This window comes from Carcharodon carcharias, assembly GCF_017639515.1.
Source record: "Carcharodon carcharias isolate sCarCar2 chromosome 37 unlocalized genomic scaffold, sCarCar2.pri SUPER_37_unloc_2, whole genome shotgun sequence".
Lineage (NCBI taxonomy): Eukaryota > Metazoa > Chordata > Chondrichthyes > Lamniformes > Lamnidae > Carcharodon > Carcharodon carcharias.
In genome coordinates, this window is record NW_024470767.1 from 911,609 (window position 1) to 934,903 (window position 23,295).

Sequence of the window (23,295 nt, forward strand, 5' to 3'; positions counted from 1 at the left end):
TGAACAGGTCTTCAGACGGGTAGGGTTAGGCCGGAGGGACTGTCTCAGTGCTGTCTGGACTGGCACAATTAAATTGGGTGGTACCGTGTGAGTTCCGACACCCTGTAATCTTCACTGTGGGTCTGCGCCCACTAGAATCACCCCCTCCACCAGGCCCTCCAACGAAGCAGACCCAGCGAAGGAGCGAGATTTGTTCATTGTTTAAGATTACGTAACAATTCAGTAGCATTATATGGCACTGCCACCGCCCCCCCATTCACGCTGAGGTTGGAGGGGCGCTAGCAAACTGGAACAAGAGGTGTTGGCGACCAGGGCAAGTCAAACACGTCTTCTTGGTGCTTAGAAGTTCAAGCAATGCTGCCTATCCCAACAGGGAACATGCAACCTGGGGCCACAGTCCCATTCAAACAAATCCAAAGGTCTCAGTCACACTGCCGGTGTATTGATGCATTTTCTTTGTGTTTTATTCAAAATGATTCAGAAAGAGTTGTAGGAAGGGGGAGACAAAGGTGTAGGCGTAATGTCACTGGGCTAGTAATCCGGAGGCCCAGGCTAAAGGGGACTCAGGTTCAAACCCCACCAGGGCAGCCGGTGGAATTTAAATTCAGTTAATAAATCTGGAATTGAAAACTAGTCTCAGTAACGGTGACCATGAAACTATCATCGATTGTTGTAAAAACCCATCTGGGTCACTAGTGTCCCCTTTAGGGAAGGAAATCTGCTGTCCTTACCCGGTCTGGCCCACATGTGAGTCCAGACCCCACAGCGACGTGTGGGTGACTCAACTTCCCTCTGAAGTGGCCGAGCGAGACACTGAGTTGTGGCAATCAGGGACGGGCAGTAAGTGCTGGCCTTGCCAGTGATGCCCACATCCCATGAAAAACTGAACGAAAAGGAGGATATGAGACTGGCTTTCCGCATTTGGGAACAAACTTGTGCCTGAGGGGTTTAACTCACCGTGGAAGAAGAGTGAACAATTAATAGCAGCGCAAAGCACGAATAACCAAACCATCACCTCATCCTTACCAGCACTGCCACCCTATCGCCACCTGCACAGTCTACAAAGACCCTTTACAGCAAGATAACATCGCACTGCCAGTCACTGGCTTGCTGGGATTAACTTCCACCATTATTTTAAGGGTGAAGATTGGGAAATCTGGAATTCTACCCCCCGCACTCCACCAAACAAAAGGCGGACACACTGGGGGGACAATTGGGGCTTTCAAGACTGAGATAGGTAGATTTCTGCTGGACAAGGGATTGAGAAATACAGAGCTAACAGGCTCGAGAGGGGCTGAATGGCCTCCTCCAGTTTCTGTGTAACAAGCCCAAGGGGGCTGAATGGCCTCCTCCTCACCCTGTTTTACAGGCTTGAGGGGCTGAATGGCCTTCTCCTGTTCCTGTGTAACAGGCACAAGACGGGTTGAATGGCTTCCCCTTGGTCCTTCATAACAAGCTGGAGAGGGGCTGAATGGCCTCCTCTTGTTCCTGTAACCGGCTCAAATGGACTGAATGGCCTCCTCCTATTCCTGTGTAACAGGCTCAAGAGGGACCGAATGGCCTCCTCCTCTCCCTGTGTTACTGGCTTGCAGGGCTGAATGGCCTTCCCCCTGTTCCTATGTAACAGGTTCAAGGGGCTGAATGGCCTCCTCCCATTCTTGTGTAACAGGTTGGAGGGGCTGAATGGCCTCCTCCTGTCCCTAAATCAAAGGATGCCTAGTGGCGTTATTGCCTTTGGATGGAGGAGAGTAAGAGCCTTAGAAAGCAGGTGGAGCTTCGAGAATAATCCTCCCCCGACAACCCATGAGTGCCTGGCTCCTTACCAATAATGTTAACAGTGACAGTCGGTGGGGGTAAGAAATTTGACAACTTCACACATGACTAGTCACATGGTTCATTATGCTAGGGAGGGCGGGGAAGATTATATTTCAAGTTAGACTTAAAATTAATGTTTTTGCCGGGGTGAAAGGCCCACAGAAGAGGGAAAGACACAGCTTTCTGTTCATAAAGCACAAGACTGGGTTACAGAAAGTCAATCATCGGTAACATTGCAAAACACTTCCATTCATCCCATTCAGCGTGTATATCTGATTAGTACAGTAAACATCTGCAGGCACCGGCTTCCAACCTTACAGCAAAAACGCCTGTGCCCTCATTTATAATGGGCGGGGCCTATGTAAACAGGTCACGCTGTAATTGCACCCTCCCACCAATGGAGGAGCTGCAGCAGCGTGACACGTTTACATAGGGAGCTTCCATTCTAAATGTGGACAGCGGGAAGATTAAAAAACAGGGCCCGTGCCTGGCCGAAGGTGGTATTGCAAGCGCGAGTCTGGTACAGTACTTTGAGTTACAGTAGTATGGCACATCTACTTGTACACAAGAACCCAATGTGACTAGTTCATTCCTTGGACAACAGGCACATTTTAACTCAAAGTAATACAACTGAGCTTTTATCTCTCCCCCACAGCCACTTGCTGCCCAGATTTCTTGCTTCTATCCTCCAAGACCGCTGGCTTAAACCTAGGTTACCATTTACAGGGCACCCGCTGACACCCAACTTCCCAGGTGTGTGTTCTTCTTGTGCGAGACCGGCAGGTCGGCAGGGATACCTCCTGCCACCCAGCGCCCAGACCAGCTGGAAAGTGCCCCCGCGCGTGTTCGAGATAGGGGGACAGCTCCGAGCTCCGGTGTGATGCCCAGCGCAGTTGGATGGCTGTGTGGGTGGGATGCCAAGCTGCGGCCCGAGGAGACACCATCAGGACAGGAAGACACGGAAACAACACTTAAATGGCCGGGCTTGGTGCTGATGCACTGGGCAGCCAATCCAGAGTCAGTAACATTGCAAGCTCCAGGGGGCTAGAAAAGGGGTTAAATTGCATCACAACTCACTCAAATCACCAGCAAGCGGTCAAACAAGTATAAAGGCAACTCACGGATAACAAATTTTTTGTGACGTTTTCGATGCTGTTGGTCCTGTCTGGTATCTTCACGACAGGGACCCTTTGTAAACTAGCACTTGAGGCTAAGTAAGGCAAGCCCTGTTCCACAATACCATAGAGAGGGAGAAAGAGACACAACAGGTTATCCTGGCAGAGTGACCAATGGCAGCCTGACTGTGATTCTCATCCTTGTCTTCAAATCCCTCAAATGGCCTCCTCCCTATCTCTGTAACCTCCTCCAGCCTCTACAACCCTCCTCCTCCGGCCCCTACGACCCTCCCTATCTCTGTAACCTCCTCCAGCCCCTACAACCCTCCCAGATCTCTGCACTCCTCCAATTCCAGCCTCTTGATCATCCCCCGATTCCCATCGCTCCACCATTGGCGGCCGTGCCTTCAGCTGCCTAGGAGACCCTGAGCTCTGGAATTCCCTCCCTAAACCTCACTGTCCCTCTCTCCTCCTTAAAACCGACCTCTTTGACCGAGCTTTTGGTCCACCTGCCTCTAATGTAAGAGACTCAGTGTCAGATTCCACCCGATTTACATTCCTGTGAAGCGCCTTGGGGGCGTTTTACCCTTAAAGGCTCTTGGTAAGTCGACATTTTGTGAAGTGTGGGATCGCAATACTTCAGATCCCCCTATCCCATCCCAGGGGCCAGAAACTAAAACTCTCTAGATGTGAGGGGCCCATTCAGACAGCGGGGATCTCGGTTAATTGGTTGGTCACACTGGTTCTGCCAGCCCCAAGCAGAGCCACGTTCCACAAGTGTTGCAGCTCTTGTAGATGTCGGCCCTCACTCTGGTATGTGTTGTACAGGGACTGATCGATCACCTTTGTCCTACAAGCCTAAGACTAGACAATGCGTCTCTCACAGGCTCTCCCTCCAGCTGGGGCGATGCAGCCAAGAGCAGTGCCAATTTTGCCTGAATGCTCGCTCACTCACATGTACTATCCAGCAAGGGCCAGGGAAGGAATCCAAGCTGATTTTTCTCTCTCACTTCCCTAGCCCAATGCTACTGAGTTAACCGCAGCAACTCCCCGCTAGGATAAAGAAAGACTTGCATTTAAACAGTCACTTTCGCCACGTCTCAATGCTCCAAAGCCCTGTCCAGCAAGGGTGGCAGCTGGTCTGCGCATAGCAAGATCCCAGAGAAGCAGGTGATTTCTTTTTTTTTAATGTTAGTGATGTTGGTTGAGAGATGAATATTGGCCCCAGGACACCGGGGAGAACTCAAAGTTGCAAACAGTCTGCTAACTCCTTTCGTCACGGATTGCTGGCACACTTTGCAAGTTAAACACATCAGCCAGCCACATGTAGTGGCAAAACTGTGAGCCAGCTCCCCGTTAACAGAGGTCCAACCTGCATCATTTCTGCACAGTTTGACTAAGCTAGGCGTCGGATGGATAAGTGTCCTTCACAGACAACGCAATGCTGGTACAATACACGTTAACACAACAGGAACTCTACTACAGAAAGTAAAACTCCCATCTCTCCAGCTCCTTTCACCACCTCAGGACATCCCAAAGTGCTTCACAGACAATGACATACTTTTTTGAAGTTTAGTCGCAGTTATAATGTAGCAAATGTGGCATCCAATTTGCGCACAGCAAGCTCCCACGATTAAATTAATGACCAGATCATCTGTTTTTAGCAATGTTGGTTGAGGGATAAATATTGGCCCCCAAGAGATCGGGGAGAACTCTCTCGTTCTTTTACGAAATAGCAGCCGTTGGGTATTTTACATCCACCCCGGAGGGCAGGCAGGGCCTCATCAAATAGGGGATACCCTCTGACAGGGCAGCGCTCCCTCAGCACTGCACTGGGAGTGTCATCCTGGATTATGGGGCTCGAGTCTTTGGTGTGGGGCTCGGACCCGGGTTCTTCCGACTCAGACGGGAGAGTGGTCACACACAGATTTACTGGCCGAGGTCAGGACTGGGAAACGAGGCTGATACTCACACCTCCCACCCCACCCCCCCACCAAGCCCACACCTCCCACACCAGCACCTCAGTCAACTGTATGGCTCCAAGCCACACTGGACAATGGGTTTATCAATTAAACCCTTGGGGTAAATCAATGGCAATGGAATGCAAGCACTTCAGCAGATTAAGCTCAGATCCCACTCCAAAATAACCTTAATACTTGGGCTGACCCGAGTTCACACAGGAACAGGAGTAAGCCGTTCAACCCATCGAGCCTGCTTTGCCATTCAATAAGATAATAGTTGATCTGATTGAGGCCTTAACTCCACTTTCCCATCTGTCCCCCCAACATCCCTAGACTCCCTTGTCGATCAAAAGTCTGTCTAACTCAGCCTTTGGGGGGAGCGAATTCCACATTCGGACCACCCTCTGAGAGAAGAAATTCCTCCTCATCTCCGTCTTAAATGGGAGACCCCTTATTCTGAAACTGTGACCCCCTCGTTCAAGATTCCCCCACCACGGAGAAGCATCCACCCTGTCAAGGCCCCTCAGGGTCTTATATGTCTCAATATGATCGCCTCCCATTCTTCTAAACTCCAATGGGTACAGGCCCAAACTACATGTCACCAGTTCCAGGTTCTGCACCCACCACAGTCCCCAAGTGGGTTCTGCTAGGCGAATTAGTAGTTGATATTAATGGGTTAAGGGAGAAGGAGGAGAAACAATCAGTGGGAGCCCCCTTGAGCCTATTCCACCATTCAATTAGCTCTTGACTTAACTCCATTTACGCGCCTTGGTTCAGTAACCCTTAATTCCCTTACCCAACAAAAGTCTATCAATCTCAGTTTGGACATTTCCAATTGACCCCCAACCTCGACAGCTTTTTGTGGGGGGAGAATTCCCGATTCCCACTCCCCTTTGTGTGAGGAAGTGCTTCCTGACATCACCCCTGAACAGCCCGGTTTGAATTTTCAGGTTCTGCCCCCTTGTTCTGGACTCCCCCTCCACCACCACTAGTTTCTTTCTATCGACCCTGTTGAACCCTTGAAGTATCTTAAACCCTCAATTAGATCATCCCTTAATCTCCTATACTCAAGGGAATACGAGCCTAGTCCGTGCAAACTGTCCTGGTTAGTGAACTTCTAATTGCATAAGACCATAAGGTGTAGGAGCAGAAGTAGGCCATTCGGCCCATCAAGTCTGCTCCGCCATTCAACGAGATCATGGCTGATCTGATAATCCTCAACTCTACTTTCCTGCCTTTTCCCCATAACCCTTGATTCCCTTACTGATTAAAAATCTGTCTATCTCAGCCTTGAATATACTCAATGACCCAGCCTCTACAGCCCTCTGTGGTAAGGAAGTCCACAGATTGACTAACCCTCTGAGAGAAGAGATTCCTCCTCATCTCTGTTTTAAATGGGTGACCCCTTACTCTGAGATTATGCCCTCTGGTCCTAGACTCTCCCACAAGGGGAAACAACCTCTCAGCATCTACCCTGTCACGCTCCCTAAGAATCTTATATGTTTCAATAAGGTTGCCTCTCATTCTTCTAAACTCCAGTGAGTACAGGCCCAACCTACTCAACCCCTCCTCATAAGAAAATCCCTCCATACCTGGAATCAACCTAGTGAACCTTCTCTGAACTGCCTCCAATGTCAGTATATCTTTCCTTAGATAAGGGGACCCAGAACAGTTCACAATATTCTAGGTGTGGTCTAACTAGTGCCTTGTATAGTTTTAGCAAGACTTCCCTATTTTTATACTCCATTCCCTTTGAAATAAAGGCCAACATTCCATTTGCCTTCCCTATTACCTGCTGAACTTGTATGCTAGCTTTTTGTGATTCATGCACGAGGACCCCCAAATCCCTCTGTGCTGCAGCTTTCTGCAGTCTTTCTCCATGTAAATAATATTCAGCTCCTCTATTCCTCCTGCAGAACCTCACATTTTCCCACATCTGCCAAGTTTTTGCCCACTCACTTAACCTGTCTCTATCTCTCTGTAGACTCTTTGTGTCACCCTCACCACTTGCCTTCCCACCTATTGTATCATCTGCAAACTTGGCGATAGTACATTCACTTCCCTCATCCAAGTCATTAATATATATTGTAAATAATTGAGGCCTCAGCACTAATCCCTGTGGCACCACTAGTTGCAGGTTGCTATCCCGAAAATGCCCCCCTTACCCAACTCTCTGTCTTCTATTAGTTAGCCAATCCTCTATCCATGCTAATATACTACCCCAACACCATGGGCTCTTATCTTATTAAGTAGCCTTATATGCAATACCTTATCAAACGCCTTTTGGAAATCCAAATGCATTACATCTACTGGTTCCCCTTTATCTATCCTGCTTGTTACCTCCTCAAAGAATTCTAATTAATTTGTCAGGCATGATTTCTCCTTCACGAAGTCTTGCTGACTCTGCTTGATTATATAATGTAATTCTAAATGCTCTGCTATTAGATCCTTTATAATAGACTCTAACATTTTCCCAATGACAGATGTTAAGCTAACAGGCCTATAGTTACCTGTTTTTTGTCTCCCTCCCTTTTTGAATAAGGGTGTTACATTGGCAGTTTTCCAATCCTCTGGGACTTTTCCAGAACCTAGGGATTCTTGGAAGATTACTACCAGTGCATCCACTATCTCTGTAACTACTTCCTTTAATATCCTAGGATGCAACCCATCCAGGGTCCAGGGGACTTATCGGCCTTTAGCCCCATTAGTTTCCCTAGTACTTTTTCTCTAGTGATAGTTGTGTTTATTTCCTCCCCCTCTTTTGCCCCTTGATTATTTCGTATTTTTGGAATGCTACTAGTGTCTTCTACTGTGAAGACTGAAGCAAAGTATTTATTCAACTCCTCTGTCATTTCCTGGCTCCCCATTATTATTCCCCCAGCCTCATTCTCTAAGGGGCCTATGTTCACTTTGGTCCCTCTACTCCTTTTTATTTATTTAAAGAAGTTCTTACTATCCGTTTTTATACACTTGCTAGTTTACCCTCAGTTTATTTTCTCCCTCTTTATTATTATTTTGGACATCTTTTGTTGGTTTTTTATAACTTTCCCAATCCTCAGGCTCATTACTAATCTTTGCCACATTGTATGTTTTTTCTTTCAATTTGATACTATCCTTAACTTCCTTGATTAACCATGGTTGGTTTATCCCCTTCCTAGAATCCTTCTTCCTCACTGGGATATATCTTTGTTGTGAATCATGAACTATTTTCTTAAACGTCTGTCATTGTTCATCAGCTGTGTTTTCTGCTAAACTCCGTTCCCAGTCCACTCCAGCCAACTCTGCCCTCATTCCTTTGTAATTACCCTTATTTCAGTTTAGCACATTTGTTTTTGACCCAAGTTTCTCACTCTCAAAATGAATGCTAAATTCTACCATATTATGATCAGTTTCCTCGGGCATCTTTTACTCTGAGATCATTTATTAAACCTGCCTCATTACACATTACCAGATCCAAAATAGCCTGATCCCTGGTTGGATCCACAACATATTGTTCTAGGAAACAGTCCTGAATACACTCTATGAATTCTTGCTCATGTCTATCTCTGCCAATTTGATTTTCCCAATCTACATGATGATTAAAGTCGCCCATGATTAATGTACTGCCTCTTTTACCTGCCCTCATTATCTCCTGATTTATTCTCTGTCCTACAGTATAGCTACAGTTCGAGGGCCTATAGACTTCTCCCACCAGTGTCTGCTTCCCCTTGTTATTTCTTACCTCCACCCATATGGATTCTACATCTTCCGATCCAAGATCCTTTCTTGCGATTGCACTTATTACATCTCATACTAACAAAGCTACCCCACCACCTTTTCCCTCCTGATTGTCCTTTCAAAAAGGCTCATACCCCTGAATGTTTAATTCCCAGCTTTGATCTCCTTGTAACCAGGTCTCCATAATGGCTATAAGATCATACCCATTAACCTCCAATTGTGCCGTTAATTCACTTATTTTGTTCTGAATACTGTTTTTTTTAATGTTTGTACACTGTGTCCCTTCCTGTCATACTCTGGGTATCATTACCTAAATAGCTGCCCTGCAAGACTGCCAATTCCTTTTGCTTTGTAAGCCTACGTAGCCCCCTTGCAGAACCCTCCCCCTCCCCCTCTATTTAGTTTAAAGCACTAACTTAACTAACTGGGAAGCAGGAAACCATCTGCTGCCCTAAAACCAAAACAATTAGCATGAGCAGTGAGGAGAGACGAACAGTCTCAACGCTGCCTGGCTCTGCAATGACAAGGCGAAGGGACTAAGGCAGGGGCAGAGAACTGTCGAGGCAATTAAGCTATCCTCATACAAACTCCCAACTCCAGAGGAGCAGGATCTGGATAAAGCTGTGGGGGAGGTGAATTTGGGGAGGCGGGAGAGAATGAGAAGCAGGATGATGGTAGAGGCAAGTGGTCGCAGCACTCCCTCAGCGATCGGAAACAGAAAACAAGCAAACTGTTTGTTGGGGTGGGAGATGAGGACTGCACTCACAGTTATTAATAACATTGACTAGAAGGTAGACAGCCCTGTGGCTATATTATTAAGAAACATGCTGTACCGGCATTGCAATGGTTTTGTCAATTCCTGCTGTTGAAGCGTGCAGTGAAAGATCGAGTGTCTTCTTCTGAGGAGGAATAGACATCAGGTTACTCACGTACATGGTCCAACAACACATATATGGCTGCCTGATCAGGCTTAAAAATGTTCCAGGGACTCACTAGAACTCCCTCTTCCCTATCGCCTCCTCCTGTTCCCCAGCTCTCTCTCTCTCGGTCAGGGGAGACACCATAACGAACTGCTTCCCCTCACAGCCACCCAACTGAGACCAGTTCACACAGCACATAACAGAGAGAATTAGGGGTCTAAGCAATAGTTAAAAGCTATTGGACAGGAACAACACAAATATTTAAACAGTCAGCCTTTCTCTCAAGGGCTCCAGAATACCGCGGGCTGGAAGTTACATTACAATTTGTACGAAGCTCTGCTCAGACCCCCCCAGTCCGGAGTAACTGGGGTCAGTCCTGGGCCCTGCCCCCTTAGGAAGAGATGTTGACCTTGGAGGGGGTTCAGCGCAGGTTCAGCAGAATCCTCATTGGCTGTAAAGCGCTGTGGGAGGTGTCCTGAGGTTGTGAAAGGTGCTATATAAATGCAAGGCTCTCCTATTCCCTCCCCACACTCCTGGACACATTTCTTACCTTGTAACACATTCGCATAACCCATCTTTTAACCATCCACCCATATCCCCACACAGCTTCCCCATAACATCCTAAACCCCAACCTCAAATCCTTCTTTAACCAACCCCCCGAATATCCCCACACTCACCACCACCAGTAACTCTCTGAATGTCCCCCTCCCCTTAGCTATTTGTATCCTTTCCCTCCTTGCATAGCCCCTCTCTCACCCCCCCGAAACCTCACACTCCCTCAATCCCTCTCCTTATAATCCCTCTCTCACCCCCCCCCAACTCTCTATCCCATAATCCCTCTCTCACCTCCCCCCCCAACCCCACTCTCCCCACCATGGCCCTTCTCTCAACCCCCGAATCTCCCCCTATGGCCTCTCTCCCCCCTCCCACTCTCCCCCACATGGCGCAGCTCTCCCCTCCAGCTCTCCCCCTGTGGCCTCTCTCTCTCATCCCCCACTCATACCCCCACCCCCCCCAACCATGGCTTCTCTCTTGCCCACCCCCGCATAGTGGCCCCCACTCTCTCCGCATGGACCCCCCTCCCCCCATAGCCCCTCTCTCACCCACCCACTCTTTTGTCACGTGGCCCCTCTCTCCCCCCTAACTCACACCCCCTTTGGCCCTTCTCTCCCCTCCACTGTGCCCCCTCCCTTTAGCTCCCCTCTTCTCTCTCTGACCCCCTGCCACTATCCCCACACAACCTGAGGCCCCTCTATCCCCCCCTACTCACCGCAACCCCCCCAGCCCCTTCGACCCTCACAGCCCTCCACCCTGCCCCCTCCCTTTAGCACCTCCACCCCCCATCTACCCCACCTACGGCTATGGAACAAACACGATGAAACAGCTCTTTACCAGTTCCCTCTCGGGAGAGTTCGGCCGGGAGCCTGGGAGTCCGTTCTTCGTTGGAGTTTTCGCCTCCTTTTTTGGGAATTGGATTTTCTTCAAGTCCAACCGCTCAGGGGTCACCCACTCATCCAGACGTTTGTTAACTGTAGAGAAGCAGCAATGGGGTTTGAAACCTTCACCAACAACAATTTCACCCCAGTGACACCGCCCCCACCCCACCCCCGATTAACACCTTTACTGGACCCGCGATCAATGCCGGTACCTTTACAGCAGAGCTGGTAATGCTGGAGCTCCCTGCGGCCCCAAAGCTGCAAGTCCCCACCCAGGGGACACTAACAACATAGGACATGAGGGGTAGGCCATTCAACCCCACTGAGTCACACAGTGACAGACCCTTCCCCACCAGTATTGTACCCCAGTGTTATACATTGACAGACCTGTCCCCACCAGTACTGTACCCCAGTGTTATACACTGACAGACCTGTCCCCACCAGTACTGTACCCCAGTGTTATACACTGACAGACCTGTCCCCACCAGTACTGTACCCCAGTGTTATACACTGACAGACCTGTCCCCACCAGTACTGTACCCCAGTGTTATACACTGACAGACCTGTCCCCACCAGTACTGTACCCCAGTGTTATACATTGACAGACCTGTCCCCACCAGTACTGTACCCCAGTGTTATACAGCGACAGACCGGTCCCCACCAGTACTGTACCCCAGTGTTACACAGTGACAGACCTGTCCCCACCAGTACTGTAGCCCTGTGTAATACAGTGACAGACCCGTCCCCACCAGTACTGTACCCCAGTGTTACACAGTGACAGACCTGTCCCCACCAGTACTGTACCCCAGTGTTATACAGTGACAGACCTGTCCCCACCAGTACTGTACCCCAGTGTTATACAGTGACAGACCTGTCCCCACCAGTACTGTACCCCAGTGTTATACAGTGACAGACCTGTCCGCACCAGTACTGTACCCCAGTGTTATACAGTGACAGACCCGTCCCCACAAGTACTGTACCCCAGTGTTACACAGTGACAGACCTGTCCCCACCAGTACTGTAGCCCTGTGTAATACAGTGACAGACCCGTCCCCACCAGTACTGTACCCCAGTGTTACACAGTGACAGACCTGTCCCCACCAGTACTGTACCCCAATGTTATACGGTGACAGACCCGTCCCCACCAGTACTGTATCCCAGTGTTACACAGTGACAGACCTGTCCCCACCAGTACTGTACCCCAGTGTTATACAGTGACAGACCTGTCCCCACCAGTACTGTACCCCAGTGTTATACAGTGACAGACCTGTCCCCACCAGTACTGTACCCCAGTGTTATACAGTGACAGACCTGTCCCCACCAGTACTGTACCCCAGTGTTACACAGTGACAGACCTGTCTCCACCTGTACTGTACCTCAGTGTTACACAGTGACAGACCCGTCCCCACCAGTACTGTACCCCAGTGTTATACAGTGACAGACCTGTCCCCACCTGTACTGTACCTCAGTGTTACACAGTGACAGACCTGTCCCCACCAGTACTGTACCCCAGTGTTATACAGTGACAGACCTGTCCCCACCTGTACTGTACCTCAGTGTTACACAGTGACAGACCTGTCCCCACCAGTACTGTACCCCAGTGTTATACAGTGACAGACCTGTCCCCACCAGTACTGTACCCCAGTGTTATACAGTGACAGACCTGTCCCCACCTGTACTGTACCTCAGTGTTACACAGTGACAGACCTGTCTCCACCTGTACTGTACCTCAGTTTTACACAGTGACAGACCCGTCCCCACCAGTACTGTACCCCAGTGTTATACAGTGACAGACCTGTCCCCACCTGTACTGTACCTCAGTGTTACACAGTGACAGACCTGTCCCCACCAGTACTGTACCCCAGTGTTATACAGTGACAGACCTGTCCCCACCTGTACTGTACCTCAGTGTTACACAGTGACAGACCTGTCCCCACCAGTACTGTACCCCAGTGTTATACAGTGACAGACCTGTCCCCACCAGTACTGTACCCCAGTGTTATACAGTGACAGACCTGTCCCCACCAGTACTGTACCCCAGTGTTACACAGTGACAGACCTGTCTCCACCTGTACTGTACCTCAGTGTTACACAGTGACAGACCCGTCCCCACCAGTACTGTACCCCAGTGTTACACAGTGACAGACCTGTCTCCACCTGTACTGTACCTCAGTGTTACACAGTGACAGACCCGTCCCCACCAGTACTGTACCCCAGTGTTACACAGTGACAGACCTGTCTCCACCTGTACTGTACCTCAGTGTTACACAGTGACAGACCTGTCCCCACCTGTACTGTACCTCAGTGTTACACAGTGACAGACTTGGCCCCACCAGTACTGTACCCCAGTGTTATACAGTGACAGACCTGTCCCCACCAGTACTGTACCTCAGTGTTATACAGTGACAGACCCGTCCCCACCAGTACTGTACCCCAGTGTTACACAGTGACAGACCTGTCTCCACCAGTACTGTACCCCAGTGTTATACAGTGACAGACCCGTCCCCACCAGTACTGTACCTCAGTGTTATACAGTGACAGACCTGTCCCCACCAGTACTGTACCTCAGTGTTATACAGTGACAGACCTGTCCCCACCTGTACTGTACCTCAGTGTTATACAGTGACAGACCTGTCCCCACCTGTACTGTACCTCAGTGTTATACAGTGACAGACCTGTCCCCACCTGTACTGTACCTCAGTGTTATACAGTGACAGACCTGTCCCCACCTGTACTGTACCCCAGTGTTACACAGTGACAGACCTGTCCCCACCAGTACTGTACCTCAGTGTTATACAGTGACAGACCTGTCCCCACCTGTACTGTACCCCAGTGTTACACAGTGACAGACCTGTCCCCACCAGTACTGTACCCCAGTGTTACACAGTGACAGACCTGTCCCCACCAGTACTGTACCTCAGTGTTACACAGTGACAGACCTGTCCCCACCAGTACTGTACCTCAGTGTTACACAGTGACAGACCTGTCCCCACCTGTACTGTACCTCAGTGTTACACAGTGACAGACCTGTCCCCACCTGTACTGTACCTCAGTGTTACACAGTGACAGATCTGTCCCCACCTGTACTGTACCTCAGTGTTACACAGTGACAGATCTGTCCCCACCTGTACTGTACCTCAGTGTTATACATTGACAGATCTGTACCCACCAGTACTGTACCCCAGTGTTACACAGTGACAGACCTGTCCCCACCAGTACTGTACCCCAGTGTTACACAGTGACAGACCTGTCCCCACCAGTACTGTACCTCAGTGTTACACAGTGACAGACCTGTCCCCACCTGTACTGTACCTCAGTGTTACACAGTGACAGACCTGTCCCCACCTGTACTGTACCTCAGTGTTACACAGTGACAGACCTGTCCCCACCAGTACTGTACCCGAGTGTTACACAGTGACAGACCTGTCCCCACCTGTACTGTACCTCAGTGTTACACAGTGACAGACCTGTCCCCACCGGTACTGTACCCCAGTGTTACACAGTGACAGACCTGTCCCCACCAGTACTGTACCCCAGTGTTACACAGTGACAGACCTGTCCCCACCAGTACTGTACCTCAGTGTTACACAGTGACAGACCTGTCCCCACCTGTACTGTACCTCAGTGTTACACAGTGACAGACCTGTCCCCACCTGTACTGTACCTCAGTGTTACACAGTGACAGACCTGTCCCCACCAGTACTGTACCCGAGTGTTACACAGTGACAGACCTGTCCCCACCTGTACTGTACCTCAGTGTTACACAGTGACAGACCTGTCCCCACCTGTACTGTACCTCAGTGTTATACAGTGACAGATCTGTCCCCACCTGTACTGTACCTCAGTGTTATACAGTGACAGATCTGTCCCCACCTGTACTGTACCTCAGTGTTATACAGTGACAGATCTGTCCCCACCAGTACTGTACCCGAGTGTTACACAGTGACAGACCTGTCCCCACCTGTACTGTACCTCAGTGTTACACAGTGACAGACCTGTCCCCACCTGTACTGTACCTCAGTGTTACACAGTGACAGACCTGTCCCCACCTGTACTGTACCTCAGTGTTACACAGTGACAGATCTGTACCACCTCATTTACAATGTAATAAAGCTCCAATAGGAAGACAAAGTCGTAAATGGACAGAGTGAAGAATGAGCCAGTGAAGCAATACTTACAGTCTATGTAATGGACATAGAACACCTTCCTCCCGCTGATGTCTTTAACACTGAGGATTTCAGCAAGTGCTGGATTGAAAAGGAACAGATAGCAGGTCAGTATTATTCTCTTGGAACAAATCCAACCAAGTCGCACATACTGTACCGTCAAACCCAGGCACCTCTTGACCCAGTTACTGGAACCTCACACTGCCTCTTTGCTATCTGAAGATCCCTCTCTATCTGGATGCACTATACTTGCCTACCTTGTTATCCCCCTCCTCTCAGACAGTCTTACTGCACGCTCATCGCCATCTGAGGAACAGGAGGTGGCCAGTCAGCCCCTCCAGCCCGTTCTGATATTAAAACACACACCTTTGCCTTTATGGGTACTGACTGGCCTGCTGACGAATTGGTGCATTTGGAGGTGTTCATTTTAAGCATTTCTTGGCCAAAGATTGGGTAATATTTAGGGTCCAGCTTCAGATGATAAATCCATTTCTTTGTGCTTTGTGTCAACCTGCATGGTTTGTCCAACAGCGCCCACACTTCAAAGATATTTCAGTGGCTGTCGGGTGTTATGGGACTTCCTGAGTTGGTAAACATCCCTGTAGAAATGCACCTTCTTTCTCTTCCCTTCCCTGATTGACAGCAACATCAGCGCCCCTGGTGCTGAGGAGGTGGTTACTGAATCCTAAATGACAAGTGCACTGCCCCTTGTGGTGGGGAGGAGGTTACTGCACCCTTACTGAATAGCACTACTGGGAGGCAGCGAGGGGGAGGTTCTCACTTGGAGAAAGCAGCATCACCATGTGGCGGGGAGGAGGTACTGCTCTCAAGGAGCAGTGCCACTGGGTGGCTGGGAGGAGGTACTGCTCTCAAGGTGCAGTGCCACTGGGAGGAGGTACTGCTCTCAGGGAGCAGTGCCACTGGGTGGCTGGGAGGAGGTACTGCTCTCAGGGAGCAGTGCCACTGGGTGACTGGGAGGATGTACTGCTCTCAGGGTGCAGTGCCACTGGGTGGCTTGGAAGAGGTGCTGCTCTCAGGGTGCAGTGCCACTGGGTGGCTGGGAGGAGGTACTGCTCTCAGGGAACAGTACCACTTGGTGGCTGAGAGGAGGTACTGCTCTCAGGGAGCAATGCTGCTGGGTGGCTGGGAAGAGGTACTGATCTCAGGGAGCAATGCCGCTGGGTGGTTGGGAGGAGGTACTGCTCTCAGGATGCAGTGCCACTGGGTGGCTTGGAGGAGGTACTGCTCTCAGGGTGCAGTGCCACTGGGTGGCTTGGAGGAGGTACTGCTCTCAGGGTGCAGTGTCACTGGGTGGCTTGGAGGAGGTACTGCTCTCAGGGTGCAGTGCCACTGGGTGGCTTGGAGGAGGTACTGCTCTCAAGGAACAGTGCCACTTGGTGGCTGGGAGGAGGTACTGCTCTCAGAGGGCAGTGCCACTGGGTGGCTGGAAGGAGGTACTGCTCTCAGGGAGCAATGCCGCTGGGTGGCTGGGAAGAGGTACTGCTCTCAGGGAGCAATCCCACTGGGTGGCTGAGAGGAGGTGCTGCACACTGAGGAAGCGACACAACCATGCAGTGGGGAGGAGATATTGCACTCAAAGGGAGCAGCACCACTGGACGGTGGGAAGGAGGTATTGCGGGGAGCAGCGCCACAGATGGCAAACATAGGAACAGGAATAGGCTATTCAGCCCATTGAGCATGTTCTGCTGTTGAATTTGATCATTTATTTTACTCGGTCATGGGAAGTGGGCATCACTGGCTAATACCAGCATTTTTATTGCCCGTCCCTAATCATGGCTGATCATCTACCTCAACACCACCATCACGCACTATCTCCATATCCCTTTGATGTCAATACTCTGCAGAAATCTATTGATGTCTTGAATACGCTCAATAATTGAGCTTTCACAGCTCTCTGGGGGTAGAGAATTCCCCTCTGAGTGATGAAGCTCCTCCTCAGCTCAGTCTTAAATGGCCTATCCCTTATCCTGAGACTGTGTCCCCTGGTCCTAGATTCACCAGCCAACGGAAACATCTTATCTACATCCAGCCTGTCACGCCCTGGAAGAATTTTGTAAGCTTCAGTGAGGTCACCCCTTAATCTTCGAAACTCTAGGGAATACAGACCCAGTCTCCCAATCTTTCCTCATAAGACAATTCTGCCATCCCAAGGATTAATCTGGTGAACATCCACTGCACTCCCTCTGTGACCTCCTTACATAAGAGAACCTTAGATGAATGTGGAAATATTACAATTGGTCCCCACATCCAAATGATTTATATAGATTGTGAACAACTGCGGACCAAGCACAGGTCCTCCCCGGAGCCCATGGGGAGGTGATACTGCTTGGCGGGAACGCAGCCACCAGGTGGTGGGGAGGAGGTTCTTGCACTCTGAGGGAGCCTGAGGTAGTGGCGCCACTGGTGGTGGAGAGAAGGTACTGCACTGAGGGAGCCTGAGGTAGTGGCGCCTCTGGTGGTGGGGAGGAGGTACTGCACTCTGAGGGAGCCTGAGGAAGCGGCGCCACTGGTGGTGAGGAGGAGGTACTGCACTCTGAGGGAGGATGCCGTAGTGGCGCCACTGGCGGTGGGGAAGAGGTACTGCACTCTGAGGGAGCCTGAGGAAGCGGCGCCACTGGCGGTGGGGAAGAGGTACTGCACTCTGAGGTGGCAGCAACAGCAGGCAGCGGAGAGGAGTACTGCACTTGGGGGGATTAAGCCGCCTCGTCGAGCGGCAGGGGGGAGGTAATGCACTGGGTGGAGCGGGTGTTATAAGCATCGCCACCGGGCGGCGAGTACTGCACTCGGGGGTGGGGGGTTCAGGGGAGAGGAGTAAACAGCGCCACTGGGAGGCGGTACTGCATCCGGGGAGTGAAGTGTGTTGTAAAAACCGCCACAAGGCGGCGGGGAGGAGATATTGCACCCAGGGGCCCGGGGGGGGGGACAGCGCCACCAGGTGACCTGGAGGAGGTACTGCGTACCGTGCGGGGGGTGGGGAAGCTGAGTAAACAGCGCCACCAGGAGGCCAGGAGGAGGTATTTCACTCCGGGCGCCAGGGTAGGTGGGCGGGGAGGCGGGTTAAACAGCGCCACCGGGAGGCCGGGAGGAGGTACTGCACCCGGGGGTGCTGGGGGGGACGGGTTAAACAGCGCCACCGGGAGGCTGGGAGGGGACACTGCACTCTGGGTAAAAGCGGAGCGGAATAAACAGCGCCACCGGGAGGCCGGGAGGAGGTACTGCACTTGGGGAACCTCCCCGCCCCACTCAGCCCGCCATCTTGGATACTTACGCCACTCGTCCTCATTCTCCTGGTTCCTCCTGAGGACGGGGAGCCGACATCCTTCAATCACCTCCATCTTCCTCCCGGCGCTGTCTCCGAGTCAGGGAGACACCGAGAATGCCGGTCTCTTCCTTTCCCCGGCTCCGGTTTCTCTCTCTCTCTCTGCCGGGGTTTTTTTTTCACTGACTCACCGCCTCCGCCATCTTGTCTCCCCGGGGTCCTCCCGTTGCCCGGGCGGCCGCCGCTCCGCCTGCACCCAAATCCACAAAGTAAAAAAAAAATCAGTGAACCTCGTCCTGACCCCCCCTCAATAACCCTCCCCTCCGCCTACTGCCTCCTCTTGCCCCTCCTGCAGGGAATTTCCATCCTCCTGCCCCCATTCAGTGTAAAGCAGCTACATAGGTGTCTAACCGACTGCCTGACTCAGTCTCCTGGAATTCTCCATTTCCACCTTGTCTCCCTCCACTCCCTCATTCCACCTCCACCCCCTCATTCCACCTCCACCCCCTCATTCCACCTCCACCCCCTCATTCACCTCCACTCACTCATTCCACCTCCACCCCCTCATTCACCTCCACCCCCTCATTCACCTCCACTCACTCATTCTACCTCCACCCCCTCATTCCACCTCCACCCCCCTCATTCCACCTCCACCCCCTCATTCACCTCCACCCCCTCATTCCACCTCCACCCCCTCATTCCACCTCCACCCCCTCATTCCACCTCCACTCACTCATTCACCTCCACCCCCTCATTCCACCTCCACCCCCTCATTCACCTCCACCCCCTCATTCCACCTCCACCCCCTCATTCCACCTCCACCCCCTCATTCCACCTCCACTCACTCATTCCACCTCCACCCCCTCATTCACCTCCACCCCCTCATTCACCTCCACTCACTCATTCCACCTCCACCCCCTCATTCCACCTCCACCCCCCTCATTCCACCTCCACCCCCTCATTCACCTCCACTCACTCATTCCACCTCCACCCCCTCATTCACCTCCACCCCCTCATTCCACCTCCACCCCCTCATTCCACCTCCACCCCCTCATTCACCTCCACTCACTCATTCCACCTCCACCCCCTCATTCACCTCCACTCACTCATTCCACCTCCACCCCCTCATTCACCTCCACCCCCTCATTCACCTCCACTCACTCATTCCACCTCCACCCCCTCATTCCACCTCCACCCCCTCATTCCACCTCCACCCCCTCATTCCACCTCCACCCCCTCATTCACCTCCACTCACTCATTCTGCCTCCACCCCCTCATTCACCTCCACTCACTCATTCACCTCCACTCACTCATTCCACCTCCACCCCCTCATTCCACCTCCACCCCCTCATTCCACCTCCACCCCCTCATTCACCTCCACTCACTCATTCCACCTCCACCCCCTCATTCACCTCTACCCCCTCATTCACCTCCACACTCATTCCACCTCCACCCCCTCATTCCATCTCCACCCCCTCATTCCACCTCCACCCCCTCATTCCACCTTCACCCCCCTCATTCCACCTCCACCCCCTCATTCCAGCTCCACTCCCTCATTCCACCTCCACCCCCTCATTCCAGCTCCACTCCCTCATTCCACCTCCACTCACTCTTTCCACCTTCACCCCCCTCATTCCACCTCCACCCCCTCATTCCACCTCCACTCCCTCATTCCACCTCCACCCCCCTCATTCCAGCTCCACTCCCTCATTCCACTTCCACTCACTCTTTCCACCTTCACCCCCCTCATTCCACCTCCACCCCCTCATTCCACCTCCACTCCCTCATTCCAGCTCCACCCCCTCATTCCAGCTCCACTCCCTCATTCCACCTCCACTCACTCATTCCACTTTCACCCCCTCATCGCTTCACTTTCATTCATTGTTTTCATCCATTTTATTCTTTCATCACTTTATTCATTAAATTCATCGATTTCATCCTTTGATCAATTTTAATATTTCTGTTATTAATTTTATCAACCTTATTCTTTCATCAGCTTTGTGCCCTGAACAATTCCATTGTTTTATTCATTAATTTCAGTGTTTTATTCAGGAATTCATTGGTTTACTCAGTCTTGTGCCCCAGAACTTGCCATGCCCCTAGCCAAGCTGTTCCAGTATGGCTACAACATTGGTATCTACCTGACAATGTGGAAACTTGCCCAGGTATATTCTGTACTCAAAAAGCAGGACAAATCCAACCTGGCTAATTACCGCCCCATCAATCCACTCTCGATCATCAGTAAAGTAATGGAAGGGATCATCAACAGTGCTATCAAGTGGCACTTATTCAGCAATAACCTGCTCACTGATGCCCAGTTTGGGTTCCGCCAGGGTCACTCAGCTCCTGACCTCAGTACAGCCTTGGATCAAACATGGACAAAAGAGCTGAACTCCTGAGGTGAGGTGAGAGTGACTGCCCTTGACATCGAGGCAGCATTTGACCGAGTGTGACATCAAGGAGTCCCAGCAAAACTGGAGTCAATGGGAATCAGGAGGAAAACTCTCCGCTGGTTGGAGTCATACCCAGCACAAAGGAAGATGGTTGTAGTTGTTGGAGGTCAGTCATCTCAGTCCTGGGTCATCGCTGCAGGAGTTCCTCAGGGTAGTGTCCTCGGCCCAACCATCTTCAGCTGCTTCATCAATGACCTTCCTTCCATCATAAGGTCAGAAGTGGGGATGTTCGCTGATGATTGCACAATGTTCAGCACCATTCGCGACTCCTCAGATACTGAAGCAGTTCATGTCCAAATGCAGCAAGACCTGGACAATATCCAGGCTTGGGCTGACAAGTGGCAAGTAACATTCACACCGCACAAGTGCCAGGCAATGACCATCTCCAACAAGAGAGAATCCGACCATCGCCCCTTGATGTTCAATGGCATTACCATCACTGAATCCCCCACTATCAACATCCTGGGGGTTACCATTGACCAGAAACTGAACTGGACTAGCCATATAAATACTGTGGCTACAAGAGCAGGTCAGAGGCTGGGAATCCTGCGGTGAGTAACTCACCTCCTGACTCCCCAAAGCCTGTCCACCATCTACAAGGCACAAGTCAGGAGTGGGATGGAACTCTCCCCACTCGCCTGGATGAGTGCAGCCCCCACAACGCTCAAGAAGCTCGACACCATCCAGGACAAAGCAGCCCCGCTTGATTGGCACCCACCCACCACCTTAACACAAACATATGAACTCGGAGCAGGAGTCGGCCATTCGGCCCCTCGACCCTGTTCCGCCATTCAATATGATCATGGCTGATCTGAATGGAACCTGCACCCCACATTCCTGCCTACCCCCGATAAGCTTTCACCCCCGTGTTAATCAAGAATCTACCTACCTCTGCCTTAGAAATATTCAGACTCTGCTTCCACTGTCTCTTGTCGAAGAAAGCTCCAAAGACTCTCAACCCCCGAGAGAAAATATTTCTCCCCATCTCTGTCCTAAATGGGCGACATCTTATTTTTACACACTCACCCCCAGTTCTAGACTCTCCCACAAGAGGACACATCCTCTCCACATCCACCCTGTCAAAACCCCTCAGGATCTTATATGTTTCAATCAAGTCACCTCTCACTCTTCTAAACTCCGGCAGATACAAGCCCAGCCTGTCCGACCTTTCCTCATAAGACAGTCTGCCCATTCCCGATATTAGTCTAGTTAAACCTTCTCTTAACCGCTTCTAACGCATTTACATGCTTCCTTCAATAAGGAGACCAGTACTGTCCACAGTGCTCCAGATGTGGTCTCGCCAATGCCCTGTACAACTGAAGCATAACCTCCCTACTTCTGCAATTCATGCACTAGGACACCCAGATCCCTCTGAATCTCAGAGCTCTGCAATCTCTCACCATTTAGATAATAAGCTTTTTAAAATTTTTCCTGTCAAAATGGACAATTTCACATTTTTCCACACTTTAATCTAATTGTCCCCTTGTAGCCTCTTTGTGTTCTCTTTGCAACTTCCTATCCGACCTATCTTTGTGTCGTCAAATTTAGCAACCACAGCTTTAGTTCCTTCATCCAAATCATTTATATGAATTGCAAAAACTTGAGGCCCCAGCACTGGTCCCTGTGACACACCATTCCTCACATCCTGTCAACCAGAAAGAGACCCATTTATGCCTACTCTCTGCTTCCTGTTAGCTCGCTAATCTTCTTTCCATGTTACCCCATGTATGTTACCCCCTACACCATGAGCTTTTATTTTCTGCAATAACCTTTGATATGGCACTTTATCAAATGCCCTCTGGAAATCTCCGTACAATACATCCACCAGTTCCCCTTTATCCACAGCACATGTGACTCCTTCAAAGCATTAAAAAAAACGGTCAAATATGATTTCCCTTTCATAAAACCATGTTGACTCTACCTGATTACCCTGAATTTTTTTAAGTGCCCTGTTATAACGTCTTTAATAATAGCTTCTAACATTTTCCCTATGACAGATGTTAAGCCAACTGGCCAATCATTCCTCATAAGACAACCTGAGGGTGTTGATTCCTCAAAGCCAAGTTTGTGGCTTCACGGGCGGTTCAGCTGTACAGGAGGGGATGAAGAAGAGGGAAAGAGCAGTAGAGATAGGGGATTCACTAGTTAGGGGAACAGACAGGCGTTCCTGTGGTTGTAGACATAACTCAATGGTAACTGCCAGGTTCATCTGAATCTCAGCTGTATAAGTGAGAGCTTAAGTGCACTGTCACAGAATGCACTAGTACAGAGTGGAATTCCTGCGAGTTTGGTGAGAAGGGAGTTCGGAGAAGAGGGGAGGGAGGTGCTCATTTCTTTTTCTTTCTCTATCTTTCTCATGATGCAGGAGACCAGGAGTTGAAAAGCTGCATGAGAGGGCTGAGTTTTGAAAACACCCAAGAGTGACATCACA

At 50.7% G+C, this 23,295-nt stretch overlaps 1 protein-coding gene across 6 annotated transcripts in view; it reads right to left on the minus strand.

The window, feature by feature from the left end:
• LOC121274682 (histone acetyltransferase KAT5) overlaps positions 1–18,631 on the minus strand; it is a 59,329-nt gene extending 40,698 nt beyond the window's left edge. The window contains exons 1-5 of one of the 6 annotated variants that reach the window (XM_041181977.1): positions 18,421–18,631; positions 15,144–15,212; positions 10,922–11,058; positions 9,442–9,504; positions 2,937–3,041 (exon numbers count right to left, since the gene is read on the minus strand). In XM_041181977.1, the coding sequence (XP_041037911.1) occupies positions 2,937–3,041; positions 9,442–9,504; positions 10,922–11,058; positions 15,144–15,212; positions 18,421–18,487 (441 nt within the window). In that variant the 5' untranslated portion in view covers positions 18,488–18,631. Of the gene's footprint in view, positions 1–2,936; positions 3,042–9,441; positions 9,508–10,921; positions 11,059–15,143; positions 15,213–18,420 lie in introns of all 6 variants that reach the window. The other 5 variants (XM_041181976.1, XM_041181978.1, XM_041181980.1 and 2 more) reach the window with 5 other exon arrangements.
• Between the last annotated feature and the right edge of the window lie 4,664 nt (positions 18,632–23,295).